This window comes from Augochlora pura, chromosome 2 (assembly GCF_028453695.1).
Source record: "Augochlora pura isolate Apur16 chromosome 2, APUR_v2.2.1, whole genome shotgun sequence".
Classification (NCBI taxonomy): Eukaryota; Metazoa; Arthropoda; class Insecta; order Hymenoptera; family Halictidae; genus Augochlora; species Augochlora pura.
The window spans coordinates 11,548,226-11,568,045 of NC_135773.1; the positions used below are offsets into that span (position 1 = coordinate 11,548,226).

A 19,820-nucleotide genomic window follows, 5' to 3' on the forward strand; every position below is an offset into this window, starting at 1 on the left:
AAAGCTACATAGATGTTTAATCGACGCAAGTTGTATTCAGTTCTTTATTTTGTACTATTAGTTTGTTACATTTATTCTTCATGTTCGTTCTTTACATTCATTTTGTACATTCGCTGCGTCCATTAAACGAAACTTCGCGTTCCCATTAACGCTGTAACTATTGCCGGCGGCGAAGATAAAAGAAACAAGAGAGTCTGAACTAAAAATGAACGAAAAGTGGGAACATGAGAAACTTGCATTGCACGCCATTTTATTCGCAAACAAGAACCATGATGTTTATTGTTTTTGGTTTCTAGCCAAGAGGATTCCAAAAAAAGTCACGTTTTCCAGTATCAGTCTAGAGATGGGAATAGAACGAAATAGAATAACGAAATCGCGCTTCGTTTTGTCCCACGGAGGATGAAAAATGAAACACTGGATTATGGCCAACGAGAGCGTTGTACCAGTTATTTTTACTGAAATGTAAAATACGGGTATTTTTCGGTTTACTTATTGGATTATAATTTTCAAAGTAATTTAAAGCATAGCTTTAAAAATGCTGTTATTTTATTGTATATGCAAAGTCGAAACTGATATACGTTACCATAATTGCTATGACATCGAAGCCGTAGTAATTACAAGGATGTTTATGATGTTTAGTCAGCAGATTTTATGTACTTATGATAAAAATGACTAATCGATGTGCAAGATTGAGAGTAAATTAAAAAATATAACGATACTGTTACAATACTCTCAACTTATTATAGATTTTAAAAGATGAAAGACCTTTGCTTCTAATTTATGTTCCTTACAATTAACATGAATAATAAAGTAGTATACCCATGTACTATGCTGGCTACAATTATGCTATATTTTATTCTGCGGAAATATATTAATATTTTTGTATTACTGACATAATATTATATTAGTATTGTTATAGTTAAGATTAACAGGGCTTACAAACGTACTACTTAAGACCTATTATTTAATTAATACTGGCGTCGAAAGAATATTCGGTCGTACATCGTTTTCGGTATTCATACGTTGCAGTGCTGAAACGATTTTGGTATTATATGGGTTTACACCTAAACCCATAACACTATTCTTACGAGTAGAATACTGGTATAACAATTATACCGGTTTTAAATCCTCCGAAACTTTTTAATATTAAACGATAACTATTAAGAACTGCCGGATAAAATAAAATTAGTCACAGTACTCCCTCTGCGTTTGTTAATGGGAGTGTCCTTTTTTTTCTGTTAACATTTTTATCTAAATAAGGACGCATAATATGCATGGAATTTCCAATTCTCTCAATTGCACAGAGTGTAACAGATTCGTCTGGATACACGCCAACGACCACCGACTATAAAAACACCTTGAACGTTAATCACGATTTCCATCGCAGTTGGTTTTTTCGGTTCTCTGCGGAACCTGAGAACGCTATACATTATTCCTGAACGTTTCGCCTTGTCTTAACCGTTGTCGAATGCTTCTCACGAATTATTAATGTTACGCAAAGATCGTGTACAGCGTTGTGCAGCGTACCAAACTTGGATCAAATTTAAAAAATTTCATCGATTTTGAACAATTACTTTACCTGAGGTATTATAACAATTTCGTGCAGTAAAGTTTATTTAACAATTGTAAATTATTCTGAAACATGTTCGTTTGCAAATTTTTTTGCATAGTCTTCGTTAATTTTGATATAGATTTTTCATTGTTTATACTATGTAATTTGATGCAATTATACTGCACGCTTGTTTCACCAATTCTGTTTTAAATCAGCGTACAATTCAAAGACGATCGACGAAAACTGTACAAAAAGTATAACAACCGGATATTTAAAATAGGCTGAGGATACGTGAAACGTTTTTTAAGACTCAGAAATGTTGCGCGCAAAGGAGCATTGTGTGTGAGCACATTAAAGGGATTACGAGTAGCATCAGTCCTTCCAAGAATCTACAATTAATAGCGTTCATGCAAGTGTCGTTAATAAACAGGCTGTCGACTTTTATTATCAGGTTCTTTAATTGTTCCTGAGAATTCTTTGGCCAAAGAACAAATATTCTTACAATGTAACACGATTACTTTATATCGGTTACGATATTAAAACATAAAATAACGCCAAATTTTTAGTATTCCGGGAATAATTAATTAAATGGACCGAGATAAACTGCGCATGAAATAAATTCAGGTCATTGTTGTTGAAACACTTGGAAGTTAGCGAACAAGGAAGGAATCGTTTAGAAAGAATTATCGCGAAGAAATATTGGAATATTCAAATTGATGCTTAAGCGTTTCAAGACGAATGTTAACTATGTGCCTGCCAAAAATATTCAAAGTTATACAGGCAGAATGGCGAAAAATTGGTGCAGATATTTCCAATTCACTGAGCAGAATAAATTTTCATATTGATTTAACTGTTTCCCTCGTTAAGAAAAAAAGAGAAATGGCATCTACATTGCATAACCTTAACACTTCGGTTCAAACTAGTTCGGGGCGAATACCAACAAGGTCTCGAAGTGCTTGTTTACGTTCGAGAGGTGCCTGTTGCGGAGACCGCTATTCGTCGATATAGAAAGTGAATCCGACTTATCGTTATCGATACATATTTAGCGAATTTTTAATTTAAGGGACACGTCAACACATTGCAAATGAAAAATAGATTTTTCACCTTAGCTGAAAGAACTCGTTTGACTCAAAGATCGAGAAAGATCCAAGCTTTAAGTTTATAATATCAAAGTAACCATAAAGCAAGAAGATTTCAATTCGAATGTAAAAAATACTTCTGGATTCGGGTGGAAGATAGCCATGCAAACATACAATCGCATAGACAAAAGAGCCAGTCGTTTTCACACGTCGAGAACATACATCATTTTTATTTCACCAATATTTAATCTCTGAAGTTTTGAAAATTATTGCAAATAAACTACACGGCAATAAATGGTAGTATCAGTGAAAACAATAAATACGTCACACTTTTATTCCATGATCGTATCCGGTAATTGAAGAGCTCTTTCAAAGATGATGCAGCTCCCGTGAGCACAGTTCCGAAATTTCGTAGGTATTTATTTATGCATCTTATCTTTGTTAACCGGCGATAGTAAAATGTCGTAAACCTGCAAGGAATATAAATTGTTATTTGTTTGCTATACGAACGGCGAGTATTGTGTTTTTATCAATAGATAAATGGGTAAACTATACTTTCGTTATAACATAACACGCTGCGTGTCATTGAAAACGAAGGTTGCACTAGAAAACCGGCCTTTTTTTAGCATTTTAGGCATCATGGTTTCATACATTCGTACTTACTTCTACTAACGGAGGAGTTCCTAACACGTATAGCACTGCATCAGCAATATCAGCGGCACGTAAGATCGGAATATTGATAGTAACATCCACTGCTTTGCATGCATTTTTGATCATATCTGTCATCACTGCTCCAGGGCTGATATTCTATTCAAATATAAAAACATTATAGATTCTTCTTGATGTAACAGTACATATAAGTATATTATAAGTATATTATAACAGTATAGATTCTTCTTGATGTAACAGTATCGGTAGATACTGTTCTGGACTGTGATAAATAGATGGAACATACACCATGACGAAATATCTTCGATACAACACAGAGATGGCGGAAACAGTGTTGGTTGGAAGGAGTTTGGCATTACGATACATTAATGAAGAAAGTGAACAAAGCAGAGAGAGTCTGATCAAATTCGGCATTTCAAGAGACATCATCTATCATTATACCCGGTATCTCGACGGATGAACATCGTGGATCAGTATGTTAACGGATCGTCATCACTAGTAACGAGACATTTAGTGGCAATATGTTGTGATGGTGTTCTTGCAATGCTTCGATACGTTTTCAGTGAGACAAGAATTTCAACCAATAAATTCGTCGCCATTCAAATAAATGATGTGAAATCGTACCGTTATCTTGATATTTAGTTCTTCGATCGCAATTTCGTGACGGAGTTCAGTAGCTAAAGCAGTTAGGGCATATTTACTAGCGCCGTACATGCCGATCGGAACCTTTATTATCTCTGCATTGTGACCAGCGACGCTAAAAATAGGAAAAGAGGGATTCAAAATATGCGCACTTTCTATCTCATGTGGTACTTCACGAAGTTTTGATTTTCCGCATTTATGTATACGTATTACTGCGTACCTACTGATATTAACGATATGTCCGTCTACTCCTCTCTTTTTCATCGATTGTACAGCTTCTCGTGCACATATCGCAGGAGCTATAACATTCGTATCTAATACTTTGCGGTAATTCTCTGCAGGTGTGTCTGTAACATAAGAATTCGCTGATAATTTCGGCGTTTATCGATCGAAAATTTTCTAACAGAACTTGGTACTTTGCGAATTTATCAAAAATGTTTTTTGGAATACATGGTTTATGCTTTTCAAGAAGAAAGTACAGCGATATTGAGAAATTCGCACGTGTCGCAGGGGACTATGCATTCTTAAGATAAAATTGAGGTCATTCATCAGTGTAGCGGTTATTGACCGTGAATAAGAACTCCCGTATGGGTGCGTCGACCTCCTAGCCGGTACTTTCAGACGAGATTCACACTTCCGAAATTTGTCACAACRGAAAACGATTCGCAGGAATTAAAACATTGGAACGATCAATTTTACCAATGATTTTCGTCATATCGGCAACTCCGGCATTGTTAATCACGATGTCCGCTCCGCCAAGTTTCTCGTCGACCCATTCGAACGCCTTCACAATGTCTTCTTCTTTCTGGACATCGCACACGACCGGGAAGAATTTATCCTTGCCGAGTGCGTCGGTTAGCTCCTGAAGCTTGTCTTGTCTCCTCGCGAGTCCCACAACTTTGACGGACTCTTTGACGAGAGCTCTCGAAATCGCGTCTCCTATGCCGGCGCTCGCGCCTGTCACCACTGCTACTTTGCCGGCCCAACGATTCATGCTTCTTGATCCTGTATTCCAGACTGACAATCTCCGCTATATCTCGATCGGTTTTATATACTCGCCGCGGTCTGTATATAACTCATACATCCCACCAGGGTCAAGTACGCTGATACGTCATTCACACGACTTTACTTGTTCTATTCTCCGCATGTGTGTAATTCATACCAACGTCGGTTGATTCGCCGATTACTGTAACGCGATTACTGTAACTGTAAGCATTTGCGGGATTGAGTTGAAGAGACATAGGTTTTGATATCATGTGTTACGTGCCGAAGAACTAGCAGTTTCTCGTGGCCAGAGGTTTGATGTGACCTTGTTGTTTCGATAAAAAAGCGACATGTTAGGGCATGTTATTCACTGGCATGTGCTTATGTCATGACCACGACAGCATTAAGTTTTAGGATAATGTTTTCGTGAGCTAATCTACTTATTTCATTGCCGGGCTGTCCCTAGGGGAAAATTCGTGCAGTAGCAAATGTTTTTTTTCGCCACCGACAAATCATTAGGAATAAAATGGTAGAGATTTCAGTTTCCTTGTCTCTTAACATAACAAAAAAAAAAAAAAGAAATGATGGTACGTATCTGTAGGTTATACTAACTACTGTTTTGAATCAGTTAGTGGAATAACTGAATTTGACAATTAAATTTGAATGGTAATATGAAATATACTACAAGCTTTTGTTCAATTTCAATTCATCGTGTATGAGTGTGACGCAGTTTCTGGATCACGTACCCAGTATGTCACGTTGAGTCAATGGAGGTTTGTAACCTTGTAACAATATACATACTCGGTTGAAATGCTCAAAAGAGAATTTGGGTTGATTTTACATCCCTTGATTTCAACAGATTTCTCTTATAAGCAATGAGGGTACGAATACTTATGGGACTGACTGTATACATATAGAGAGCGAAACCCCTCGCCAGCGTCAGCCATCATCTTTATTAACATTTTACCGACCTATCATTCGGTCATAAAAATGTAGTTAAATGTCAAATTTTCGTTTCTATTTTGGTTTTATTTATTTTATTAATCGTGAAAGATATTTGATATTTAAAAAGTTATATAATAGTATTGAAGCTTACAGTAGCACAATATAACACATTTATCTCAATAATAGATTGAAGTGTTAACATATCTGGTGCCGTGTTGGGCGCATGTGGGTAATACTAACGGGTAACTACATTTTAAGATTACTTTCAATTGTAAGATATCAAACGTTAGTAGCGTTGTTATCTTAACTTTCTACCTTCGGTTACATTAATTAAATGTCTTTGATATCAACAGGTAAACGTGATAACAGCAGCTGCAAGAGGATTGATTTTCTCCTGTGTAGTAACTGTATCGTGTTCATATCTTATTCAAAATGTAAAAAAATACAATGAGTTGATCGAAGAGTTGATCAAAGTTGATAAATTCAGCGAGATGATCAATCTTTTCAAATCTGCACATTCAAAGGTCATCTTAATACGAATTGTTTGCAAGATGAAGATGTGAATGGCTTCTTTAGCCACTGACCTTTGATCTCTAGCACGAGAATGTTGCAGAGGTCTGCTATAGTGTTTGTAGTGCAGTGTAACACAATCTATACTTATCGCCGTGGTGGGAATTAACGAGTAGTGACGGAAGCAATAATGTGCGACTCATGAGCTACAAATTGCCCAAGCGTATTATGTCGAATGATAAGTAGATATAAGTAATTAGATAATTATTACAATTACCTAAGAACGTTGCAGAGAATTCTTTTCCGTTTACTTTACAATTTTTTTGCAGTTACGTGCAATTGCGAAGTTCTACAATATCTATTTTTAAATTCGTATTAGACAGATCAACATACATTTTTTCTTCTAATAAGTGTTTTGATCACTGAGTGATTCTTGTAGAAAGTAATTTCTCTCTATCAGCCCAAGTCTTCAAAACACAAGAGTGAGTAAGATGTTTAGCAAAACGGAGTATTGCACCAAATTACATCATGCACAGTATGAATCAAACCTGAGTCAACAATTTTAAAATGCTGTAAATTTGGTAAAGTTGCTCTACATGACTAAGAGTTTTCTGTAAATGATAGAGGAACTACTTCAATATACAACGACTTAAATCTTTCTTTTATATTTCACTATTACTCGGAATACAAAAAATATAAAAACTCTATCGAAATCGGTTGATCTTAACATGAATTTTGCAGAATTAAAGATCGCAGAAATTACAGTTGTTCATGAACTTCGACTAAAACAGATAATTTTTACTTGTTTGAGTGACTGTAGCTTGACTATGCTTCAACCGATTTCAATGAAATAAAAATTCATTATGGGCTCAGATGAAAAGAAAAGTGGAAAAACAACAGTATTCTAACATTATTATTCTCCAAGTAATAGTAAATCTTTAAAAAATATTTCAGTCGCTGTAGAGTGAACTAATCCCATTAATATTTACAGAAAAATTCAAGTCATTTGGACTAGTTTACAAAAAGATATATAATTTTAAATTAGTTTATACCACTTTACTATAATCATAACCCTAAACGTGAAAATTTTCACAAATAATCTTACCAGCTACGTTTCGTTCGTATTTGTCAATTACCCGATAAAAATATAAAGAACCGATATGGCGTTTGCACACAACAACAAAATCGTCGTATTCCGTTCTTGATTACACGTTTAGGACATCTACAGAGGAAATGATACACTACACGTTATATTTATACAACTTGCAGTTTATTCAAGTACAGTATTGCGAAACTGTTTCGTCTCTTTCTTGAAGATGTCTCTCTGCATATCTATCGACACTGCTCCAGGGCTGATATTCTATAAAGAAAGAGGTTATATGATATTCTATAAATATAAAAAAAGAGATTATATCTATTGAAATTCATATAAAGAAAGAGATTATATCTATTGAAATTCATGTAATAATATAAGTTATTCTTATGAAGAAGATATCGGTAGAGTAACTATTATGAACTGTAAGTCAAAATATCTTTCATGCATCACAGAGATGGCGAAAATAGCGTTAGTTGAAAAGATTTTGCCTCCACGATATAGTAACGGAGAAAATAAATAAAACAGTCTGACAAAATTCGTCGTTTCAAGAGACATCAATCATCACTATATACGTTATCTCGAAAGAAGCAGCAATGTGGATCAAAATGTTAACAGGTTATCGGCACCAGTAACTGGCAATTTGTTGTACTGGTCTTCTTACTTTGCTTCAACACGTTTTCATTGAGTAATGAATACGTCGAATCGATTCGATCCCATTCAAACAAATGAGATAAACTCGCACCGTTATCTTGATATTTAAATCAGCAATCGCAATTTCATGGCGGAGTTCAGTAGCTAAAGCAGTTAGAGCATATTTACTAGGACAGTACATACCCATCGGAATCGTTATCGTCTCTGCATAGTGATCAGCGATGCTAGAAATTAACAAAGAGATACAAAATATGTGAACATTCTACTTTATATCATACTTCGCGGAGTTTTGATTTTACGCATTTAATTATACGAATCATTACAAACCTATTGATATTAACGATATGTCCGTCAACACCTCGCTTCTTCATCGATTGTATAGCTTCTCGTGCACATATTGCAGGACCTATAACATTCGTGTCTAATACTTTGTGGTAATCCTCAGCAGTTTTCTCTGTTACATAATATTCACTGATAATTTCGGCGTTCATCGATAAAAAATTTTTGAACAGAACTTGAAATCTTGCGAATTTTCCACAAATGGTTTTAGGTATACACGGTTTGCGCCTTTTGCGAGGAAAGTATAGCGGCGACAAGAAATTCGGAAGTTTCGAAGGAGACTACAGAAGACTACAGAATTATTAGGCTACAGAAGAGTTAAATTCACTTTTATTACGGTAAATTTTAAATTTTAACTTTCTAGCTTCAGTTTCATGAATTAAATGATTTTGGTACTTTAACGTGTAAACTGCAGTCGCAGAAGCGTTCATTTTCTCCTGCAGAACTATCTCATATTTATAGTTTATTCGAAGTGTGAAAGAATTCAATGACTTGATAGAAAAGTTGATTTAACTTTTTGACTCTGTACTGTCATACGGAATGATACCATATGGACAACTTGCGGCTCGCGAAAAGCATACCTTCTCCTTCCACCACTGTTTTGCGATCACAGCTTCTCATAAATGTGCGAAAATATCACGTAGAAAATACGCAACTTTGGCATTTTTTCAAAGTATGTATAGATATCGATACTAACATATTCAGGAACCTTTCCCCTATCGTTTAGGCCAGTATGATCTTTGCATCGTTTTCAGTTTCCGTGCAATACTTCGGTTTGCTAAAAACTACACGCTTTCACAAAAATTCGCTTTGTGAGTCTTGTAGACTGGAAGAATATATAGAACAAGTGAGTCTTCAGATTTCTATTTGTAAAGTGACGCTTTACAAGAATTTCCTAGTGATTATCAGAAAGTAAAAAATAAATTTTGATTTCTTCACCATGGTATCAATGATCTTCGAAGTTTATTATGAGGGACACATTGTTGGTTCAATATTTCATTCACGATTTGAATATAATCGGCTCGCGCCGGTATTCAAGCATTAGAAGTGGTGAAGTAAGACGATAGTTTTGTCTAGAGTTTATACTCTAAACTCTAAAGCATATGTTGCTTTCTCGAAATGCAGGATACAAAGGAAATTTTTGGGAGGTTAAATTCAGGAATAATACTTATACGCTAGGATATCATATTTCTGGATTGCGCACAATATAATATTTATTGTGGATAATTCAAATTTGATTGCATTAAACAAATATTCCACATTTTCTCTTTTTGTTTAATTTAACTGTCTTCGTTATTCTTTTAATATACACATTACGCGATATTTGAAAACAAAATCTATGCTTGCGGAACCTCGATTGGTCTATTTTGAGGTATAATCGTGAGCTCGTATACCTACAAAATAATAGTCAATGATCATCACTCTGCTTCAAACCGTGTTAACGACTATTTATGTAATTATATTGACTCTTATGAGAAAGTTTAGTACCTCTGCACCTTCCGGCGTTCCCAAGGCATATATCACTGCATCAGCTATATCATGATCACGCAACATTGCTACTTTCTGCGCGGTTTGTTCATCAAACTGGAATGCATTTATAATTAAATCTGTGTGCACGGCTCCGGGACTGATACTCTGTAGACAAACCATAATTCATTTTACTTATTAATTTATACTGCACACGGAGAGTGTAGAAATATAAGTGTAGTGTGGAGATATAAGGAGATAAGCGCCATTAAGAATAAGCAACATACAATCCTACGAAATATGTGTGAGACAATTAATGAACAGCCTTATCGATTAGAGATTCGCTAATCGTCTTTAAGCTTGATATTTTTAGCGATGAGGTTGTAACTTTGATTCGCGATACAAGCCATATACAAGTTGCAATTTAACTACGTTATATATACAATTATTATATAATTGTATTTCGTATATACGAAAAATCGTCCGTGCGCAGCCAACTTTATTCGTTAATAACTCGTTATCAAAGCCGCGGATTGCATTTCGGCAAAGGAAAAGATTACTTGAAATGGCCTGAGGAAACCCCCATTCCCCGGAGTATGTATAATTTAGAAACACCCTGTAGATATAAGCTCATTACAAACTTTAAAGACTTAACATTTAACTGAACACAACTATTACAAACTTTGAACTCTTAATACTTAATTAACTGAAATAAATACAAAGCGCAAATCTTCGTCGGTTATTTCTCCGTTTTAGTTGTTAACAAATTATACCGTATCGCATTTACTGCTCAATTTCAATTCTTTGTTATTGTGAATACGGCCCGAGACAGCTATAATTTTGTTCGATCATCATAGCGTTGTGCTGTACTTATCCATCCTATTTTTAATTTCTAATTTAACAGCGCTTTATCGCGGGTACTGAATGAAATGTTTATAATAAACATACTTGCTAATAACGAAAAGACTTACCGTAACTCTTATGTTAAGTTTGGCAAGGATTATCTCATGTCGAAGCTCCGCCGTTAAAGCTGTGATACCGTATTTACTAGCACCGTACATGCCGAGAGGGATCTGAATGGCTTCCGCATAATGTCCGAGTATACTGTAAATCGAGCGAATCTTCTAATTTACTTTTCACGTTGTATTTATGAATCAACCAGAACAGGTTGGCGAAGTTATATCATTTACGTCCGTAGAACAAATATTATACACTTTTTAAATGCGTTATAATTAGAATGATTAGTATATAACAGTAATTTATAGATAAACTGTATAGATACATTGTTTTAATGTATTTGGTTCGGGAATAAGTTCGTAGCGTTTTTATATTTTCTTTTATTTTACAACGATTTGTTGCTGTTTGACAGAGTGTATAATATTCATTCGATAGAACTGTTTCGGCTCTACTAAACATTAGTTTAATTATTTATCTATATACTTAGTCATTTAATTTGTTATTACTTTTGAGGCTGCAGCGATACACGGTCGGCGACCGTAATAACCATACGAGCTGTCCGCTTGCAGATACCAAGGGTTTGGCGAAAAAAAGAACATTCCTTGACGTTTACAAGAACGGAAATTACATTATTCCTTTATTTATTTATTACTATCGCGTAATAAAAATAAATAAATAATGAATAGTAAATAATGGATTAATTTATTGTTATAACTATTAACACAGTTTTATAGAGCAGAAACAGCTCTATCGAATGAATATTATACACTTTGTCAAACAGCAACAAATCGCTGTAAAATAAAAGAAAATATAAAAACGCTACGAACTTATTCCCTAACCGAATATATCGATTGACCTATGATGTTATTACTGCATGTAAAACAATAAACATATTCGTACGTCAATTACATACAACGTGTAATAGGGAACAATGTAATATTAAGATATAGTCTAAAAATTCTATTGAAAATGATTGCAATAAATGCGTCATAAATTTGCAACGAATCTCACCTGTTAATATTGAATATGTGGCCGCGTGTCTTGCGTTTCTTGTTCATTCTTACGAACTCTCTTGAACATATTGCGGGTGCAATTAAGTTGGTATCGATTACATTTCGGTACTCTAGAGTAGGTGCATCTATCATACAAGAAACATAGTTTATCATTCTTCTGCAACAATTTCAATGAAAAATTACCATAAGGTAGTGGAACAGATTATAATTAACTTTAAATTGATCGAAAAGAGCCTATAATATCTTTCATTAAAACATAAACAGAATTAAAGAACAAAAACATTTAATATGTCATATTCGATAAATATAAAATTAAGGCGCGACAATTGTTTTCTCATGATTGTACATTTAACATTTGAGTTGTTTATTTTATTTGCCATTCCACTTAATAACAAAATTAAAAGGAAAACATTTTAGTTATTGTCTAGCCCCTTGCACTACCGCGAATCTCTGAAAAAGCCGTGCCAAACTTGGCCGTCGGAACGGTTGCGGGAGGTGCCGAGCGGTGGAGCTCGAGTGGTACAATTTGAAATACAATACCTTACGACTGAGTTACATAGTCGTTATTAGTCTTATACGGGGACATATAATCTCATTCAAGAGAACCAAGAATGGACCTGAGCTGACCCGAGATTAGGATCACGAGGCAGATTCGTGATATTTATGTTTAGCACCAAATATCGATAACGAGTCAGACTCGTGATATTTATATTTGGCACCAAATATCGATAACGAGTCAGACCGGTGATATTCATGTTTGGCACAAAACTTTCATCACGAGTCAGACTCGTCAAAGTAGTGCAAGGGGCTAGTAAGGGGCTTTCGTCTAAACTAAAATTCAAGTCATTCGGTGCAGTTTTAAAAATGTTATTGTATTCAGAAGGTGTACGAAGACTTTTTTGGCTGACTGTACGTAAACTGAAGATTAGTCATCTATACTATTAGATGCATCAAAGTCTGCTCAATCAGGAAACAACTGCTGAAATTTTATTTATAATAGGCGTTGCTTCTAAGATTAATGTTGAATATTTGCATTGTTACATCACTGTTGCCACGTTTCTCGTTATTCTGAATTCATTCTTTCTTCTTCCGTTGTTTCTCATTTAACAGAATATTTGCTAAAGATAATTTTGCAATGAAAAAAGAACTACGTGTTTAACACTAGACCTATGAATATTCTAAAAGATTTTGTTTCTGATTCTTGCCTTTACAGTTCCTGGTACTATAAAAATACTGCTAGGAGAAATACTTTGGTACATTTCTTTATTAAAGTATATGTTGTAATATAAAAGAAGTTTAAGTAAATCCAATCTTGACATTTTTATAAAACAATATACATTAGAAGCGTTTAGGGTAGTTATTCAATAGAATTTTGTTTGGAGATAAATAATAATAAAAATAATAACAAAAATAATAGCATACAAAATAATTTTCGTACTTCCACAATTAGAGGAGATATTTAGCTGGCTTTAGTTAGGTGAACCACCCTGTATGGAAACATTTTAGACGCTTTGTATTTTACGCGTAAATCAGAGCTTAGACTCGGTATCCTCGAAAGACATTTTTACTTTACTAAATATTCTATAGAAAATTTAAATAGATTTAGTCTCGTCATTCTTCCGAAGCAATATACGTCAGTCTCATTCGGTAGCCAGTATGTTTACGGTTAAATACTAAAAAATCGACACATTTATTTTTCGAGCAAACGTCGGATCATTTCTGAAATCCAGTTGCTGTTGAACGAGAAGCAACAAATTTATCAATTAACGGATTAATTGGGTGAACGATGATGTTTACCGATAATCGCCAACGTGCTGACCATTCCGGCGTTGTTTACAAGGATATCAGCGCCACTGAATTTTTCTTCAGTCCACCTAAAGGCTCGCAGAATGTCGTCCTCCTTCGTGACGTCGCATGGCAGAGGGTAGAATTTGTCCTTGCCGAGTTGGTTGGCTAATTCCTGTATTTTCTCCTTCCTTCTCGCAAGACCGACTACTTTCACACCATGTTTCGCAAGAGATTTGGCGATCGCTGTACCGATTCCACTACTGGCACCAGTCACAATTGCTACTTTACCAGCCCAGTCTTCCATCTTACACGGTAGTATTATACTGATATCGCTATACGTCCTGTTGCTACTTTATACAGATGTCCCCTCCATCCGTGACAGTGTTATATGGTATAAAAAAGTCAGGGCAACAGTTCACAGCGGAATTGATGCGGACAAGTCATCTAATTATATCATCCTCGGTAGCAAACTAAGTATAACCTCCTGTTTCTGCTTTTACGACAAAATTGTGTCTTCTGAACACAGTTTAAGTCGCAATATGTATATCTTTTCAAAGTGAAGCAAATGAGTTGAATTTTTTAAGATATTGGAACAATTTACTAGCTTATAGTCTTATTTAATTAGCAGTATTGAAGCTTCCTATACTTTGCGATGTAATAGATCGCGACGAATACAAATTTTAGTTGCACAATCATCACTGTTGTTAAGATTACAGAAGAATGTATTGAATTTGTATAATACTTAAAATATGTTTTAAACTCTTGTATATTTTACACAACAGCATAATTTTGTTCCTTATAAGACAACAGGAAGGTAATAAATACTAACTTAATGGCACCCGTGATATTTTCGACGAAATTCACAAATTCGATTAAGAAACGCAGTGCATCCTGTCATATAATAAATATCGGCAGTTAACTATTTTCTTCGGATTATATATGTTGCAAAAGTTGCTTAATTCATATCGAAAGTTTGCAAGCTAAGAAGAATAAGTAGGTGAAATTTAAAAGATTGCAAGAATTTAAGAATTTCGATATGCGTTTGCGAGCTTATTGAAATTTTTACTGGATAAGAAAATGAATAGTACAATCAGAACGCTACTGTATCAATGATCGTCTTCGTAATCAGAATTCCAGCATTGTTCAGTAGTATGTCAACGTCACCCAGTAACGTCACATTGTACAGGATAGAACTTGGTTCTATGCAATTGTTCGTCCAATTTTTCCAGTTTATCCAATCGTCTCGCGAGACCAACCACTTGAATACCGTGTTCGACAAAGGATGTTAGAATCGACTCACCGATTCCACTACTCAAACCGGTAACCAACGTTACTTATTTGATCCACCTGTACATAGTGCATAGAATTCATACGCAACACTAACTTGCCAATGCATTCTGCTATTGTTATATACATGGGACAATGTACATGCAATAAATACAACTTCACTTGTAACTTAAATATTTTTTCATTATAAAAAACTTTTATTTTAAATATATCATTCCGCGAAACCCGGCAATCCATCTTTGTTGAATTTTAACAAATAGGTTGAATACAAAAGTCAACCTAGCAAATAGTTTTTTATTTTCTACATGACATGACTTAAGGCATTCGATAATTTATTTTATCTTTTCTGATCCAAGTTGAATCATGTCAATTAACGAAGACATCTCATAAAGAGAGAACATATTTTATACCTTCCTTAATAAATATATTTTATATTTATTATTATTTATTTTATATTTAAAGATATAAAAGATATTTCAGTAAGTTTTTAGGCAATTTATATCCTTTATACCATGGCTTATTCGTATCTTTGCAATAGTATTGAAAATAATCTACACCCTTTAACTAAACCTTGTTTATAAATTATCGTTATTAAATCGTTATTACGCATTCGTATTTGACGTTTATAAACATCAGTGAAATCGGTAAATGGGACTTTAAAAACTTGTGCAGGCGTTATATTAGATAAATTGAATGAAGTTTTGATTATTACTGTTTTTCAAATATTTAATGTATTTGTCCTTAATTTCAATGAGGTAGTTATTGCATTTGGAATAAAAGATTGATTTTTGGAGACCCTTAATTGTGCTTCAAGAGTCGGTGAAAATGAGGAAATTGGTACCAATGTGCAAATTTGGAATATTTAACACTTGGTTTATGGCGTAACACTTTGCAGTAAAGATTGAGGAATGTTTAAGCAGACTATCTTTTTCTAAGTTATTGAATTGAAGACAACACCAAGCAATGCCCACTGATTCGACGTTATCGATTTTACTACCGTCTGTATAGATTACAATTGTTTTACCTTTCTAAGGTTATTTAACGAGAAGTGGTTTTTCTTTGTCTTATTGTAAAATCATGGCATATTGTTTATATTATTCAATAGAATTTTGTTTGGAGATAAATCTTTGATAGGATTGCGCTTTATAAGATATTTTGTAGCGAGGAAGTTAGTTCTATCTTGAAAAGTGATTTGCTTCACTTGATAAAACATTAGTGGACTTAACCTTAACTTTTAAGAGAAATATAGCGTGTGGAAGTTTCGTGTACGTACTATATTAGCAGAATTAAACGTAATACATGAAATTGATCAAGGAAGTCCATTAAGTAAAATGGCAGAATAGTAGAAGGTAGAACGAAGTGTTGAAGTGTCTTACAACTCAACTGTCTCTGCGTAAGAAATTGTTTGGATTAAAATGATATACAGGTATATCATAAATGAAACATTTGATAGTACTTGATGGGTTAGTAAATGAACTTAAAGCAGCAAATGCTAAGGAGTATATACACTATCGCATTTATTTTTAACATTTTCTTTATCATATGATGTAAGCGTAAACCTGTAGTAAAAATATAAATATTAAAATCGTATTTAACGTGAAAGTAAGATAAACAAAATACGCATATTCGAAAGTAAGATAAACAAAAATTTATTTTTCATATAGCAAGGCACCTTGGCTACCTAAAATCGAAATTTTTCACTGTCGTTGTCGTTCACTCAAAAACGTAAATGACGAGGCTACTGCTTAGAAAATTGCACGTAAAACAATTATAATTTATGGAAAATTATGATGAACTTATTCATGTCTTCATAGAAAAGATTATTTTTAAATAAGTATCCATAGTTAAATAATACTAAATCCACCCTGTTGGTTAAAGTGACCGGTTCCACATTTTGTCTTTTGAAATTGTTGAAATTATAAGTTATTTTTCATAGGTAATAATTGAATGAGTTTCATAATTCAAACGCACATACATTATAACAATTATAGCAACATGTCTAAATAAATTCGGTCTGGTAGCTTGTATGAAGCAACACAGGTTAGACATGTTTAATGTCTGGTAGGTTTAGTATTAAATACATGTGAAATATCGATCTCTAGTATAACGTGTGTGCCAGTGTGTTTTGCGCAACTGGCGACGTTTGAAAATAATTGCATACTCTTTAAAAAGGACGAACTGTTTTAAAATAAAACCGAAAATAGAAGTAGAGAAATGAATTGAATGGATGAATAAGATTTTGAAAAAATTCCAATTGAAATAATCTGTAAGGACCTGTATGTAATGGGTTTCACTGGCACAACTTCACTCGTATAAATTGGACCGAATCGTGAAGGGAATCGAGGCAGTTAGTTTTACAGGTCCTTACGAGAAGCTTTAGATGCTACTTGGCACGGAATTCCGGTAGATTTATCGAATTCGGTGTGAACAGTAATAAGGAGTTCTTCGTTTTTAGTTAGAACTTGATTTGGTAAATAGGAAAACATGTATCAAACATAGTATTTGGGGACGTGTTACGCTTAAATACATTAAAATAAACTAATAATAAAGAGGCGTAGTTTACCTTCCATTTAAAGGTGAAGTAGTATCGAAATTTTGATCAGCTGTCAATGCGGAATTTTAAAGAAAGCGGTGTATCATTCTTTAAACGAGATAAACCCAAGAATAAATTACACATTAACATGAGTTGTACATGGAACGATAATATTTCTTTCTTTATCTAACGGAAGCTTAATTATATCGCAGCGTAAAATTTTTAGATAAAACAAGAAGAAAAATTGGGTTGTTCATTGACATTTCGAAGGTCACATTTAATGGCTAATTGAAAACAACCGAGACATCCTGTGTCGTTTGTAATTACGCTTAAAATTGATTTAGAACTTCAGAAGTTCGAACTTCGGCGCAGGGGATCGGCTTTGTAGGTGTAGCGTGCACGGTGCCTGTTACAACACCGATACTTCTCTTCTACGTGCCCAAAGTTAAACAGGATAGAGGAAACGATGGGAATCTCCACTTACTGTTAAAATCCCTTCGGCCGAGGACTAAGGAACCGGTTGCCACGCGCAGTAGTACCGTGCGTGATTGAATTAGCATGCAATTTTATTATTCTGCGCATTAGAACCAGTTGAGCCTGTAAAGCTCTCATTACATAGGCAATGGTGCAGTTCGCGAGCAATTACGTCACGACAAATGAAGTCCAAAGGGAATCGAAATAAAATGTCCCTGTAACCTTAGGATGAGATTTCTAGTAACAATAGAAAGAGAATCTGTGAAACTAAATTGATTATTATTTCAATTAGTTGCTATAATGTTTTATCATTTAATTTTAGAAATTGGAAACAATGTAAAAATGATTAATTATTGTGGTATCGGGAATATTTCGGTACCCGATAGATAATTTTAAGGACATTAGGTTTAAGGACATTAGTGTAGTAAAGTTGTATAGTTGTAAAAAGGAAAGCGGCGTTGACCTGCCGTCGAGCTGCAAGTACGGATGGATCCTCAGCCCATCGGCGACGCGAATGCCCACACCTGGGGTTTGTGGAAATTTGGGAAAGGGGGGCAGGTACGCATAAAAAGCCGAGTCGGAGTTAAAACGAGAGATTCTTGTTTTAAAAGTCGTTGCGAAAGGGTCGCAAGTTAAGTTGTATAAAGTAGAGAGTCGTGGTGGTCGTGGAGAGTTGTAATAAGTCGTACGAAGTTGAAAATTGTATTTATAAGTTATAGTAATAGATTAACAAGTTGTTAAACCGCGCAACTATCGTACTATGTAGTCTTAACCCCTTCCTGTGATATAGTCAATTTTACGCGATACTGGAGTTGAGGAAGTAAACTCTAATGCTTTTACGTTTATAGATATTTATTTACGTTTATAGATGCCTTATTCGCTTTACAACTGGCATAAACACGTCACTATCAGAAGATTCGTTATCACGGCCTTCACTAAACACTTTTGTACCTTGCATTTTGAAGGGGTTTCTTAAATTTTAATAATTGAACTGCTTCGTAACAGCAACGATAAGAATCGTGACTAACTGTTCTGAGGTACTGAGAGGAACTAACATTCGGTCACGAGCGTAACGGGCAAAAAATCAGTCCGCGAGCTCGGCTTGTTATGTTTACGTTTGGCCCAAGTATCTGGTCGCGACTCAGACTCGCGATATTTATGTTTAGCCCAAGTATCTGGTCGCGAGTCTGATTCGCGATATTTATGTTTGGCCCAAGTAACTGTTCGCGAGTCTGACTCGCGATATTCATGTTTGGGCAAAAATCTTCATCGCGAGTCAGACTCGCTAAAGTCCGGGAAGGGGTTAATTTCTATTTAATCCATACTTGTAGTAATAAATAATTAAATATATTGTTACTACATTATATTTTCATTCACGGCAGAAATAACAGAAACATCCTTCGGTCTGCTGTTCTTTTTTTCACCGGGTTATGTAATATTAATGCTTAACAATTGAATTGATACACTATCGTGCCGCACGCGAGTCAGTGCCTGGCTCTGCATGCTCTATGCACCGCTGATTACGTTCGAAGCCAGAAAACAGAACAATACCAGCAATTACACATTATTGACGCCGCCAAGGGATATCGTATAGAAAAGGTGCCCCTGCTATAGAAGCAGTGATTTCCAATCAAACTATTCCAGTTGATATTGAATATTATAACATAAAAATTCGGGTACATTTTGTTGAATGTCGTAAATAGCTTTTAAAATTATTTTCCGGTACAGCAGAATGTTGGAATAATAATAAATCCCGACAACCTTGAACACCTGGGATCAAATCCAATCGAGAACTATCGAGGGGCGTACATTTATCGTGTGTCAATTGTTTCGA

General features: G+C 34.7%; 3 protein-coding genes across 3 annotated transcripts; all 3 read right to left on the reverse strand.

Annotated features, from left to right (window-relative positions):
- Positions 1-2,841: 2,841 nt before the first annotated feature.
- On the reverse strand, positions 2,842-4,980 carry LOC144473677 (farnesol dehydrogenase-like). The gene is made up of 5 exons (XM_078187775.1): positions 4,642-4,980; positions 4,163-4,289; positions 3,925-4,057; positions 3,295-3,438; positions 2,842-3,101 (listed from the first exon to the last, which is right to left on the reverse strand). Exons 1-5 carry the CDS (start codon positions 4,934-4,936, stop codon positions 3,051-3,053), a joined length of 750 nt encoding a protein of 249 aa, XP_078043901.1. The 5' UTR covers positions 4,937-4,980; the 3' UTR covers positions 2,842-3,050.
- Positions 4,981-7,120: 2,140 nt separating this feature from the next.
- LOC144473682 (dehydrogenase/reductase SDR family member 11-like) lies at positions 7,121-9,557 on the reverse strand. Its single transcript, XM_078187788.1, has 3 exons — positions 8,456-9,557; positions 8,312-8,352; positions 7,121-7,741 (listed from the first exon to the last, which is right to left on the reverse strand). Exons 1-3 carry the CDS (start codon positions 8,617-8,619, stop codon positions 7,656-7,658), a joined length of 291 nt encoding a protein of 96 aa, XP_078043914.1. The 5' UTR covers positions 8,620-9,557; the 3' UTR covers positions 7,121-7,655.
- A 106-nt stretch (positions 9,558-9,663) lies between these two features.
- On the reverse strand, positions 9,664-14,028 carry LOC144473670 (farnesol dehydrogenase-like). Its single transcript, XM_078187764.1, has 5 exons — positions 13,702-14,028; positions 11,903-12,029; positions 10,906-11,038; positions 9,956-10,102; positions 9,664-9,861 (listed from the first exon to the last, which is right to left on the reverse strand). The coding sequence occupies exons 1-5, from the start codon at positions 13,994-13,996 to the stop codon at positions 9,805-9,807; spliced, it is 759 nt and encodes a 252-aa protein (XP_078043890.1). The 5' UTR covers positions 13,997-14,028; the 3' UTR covers positions 9,664-9,804.
- Positions 14,029-19,820: the final 5,792 nt, after the last annotated feature.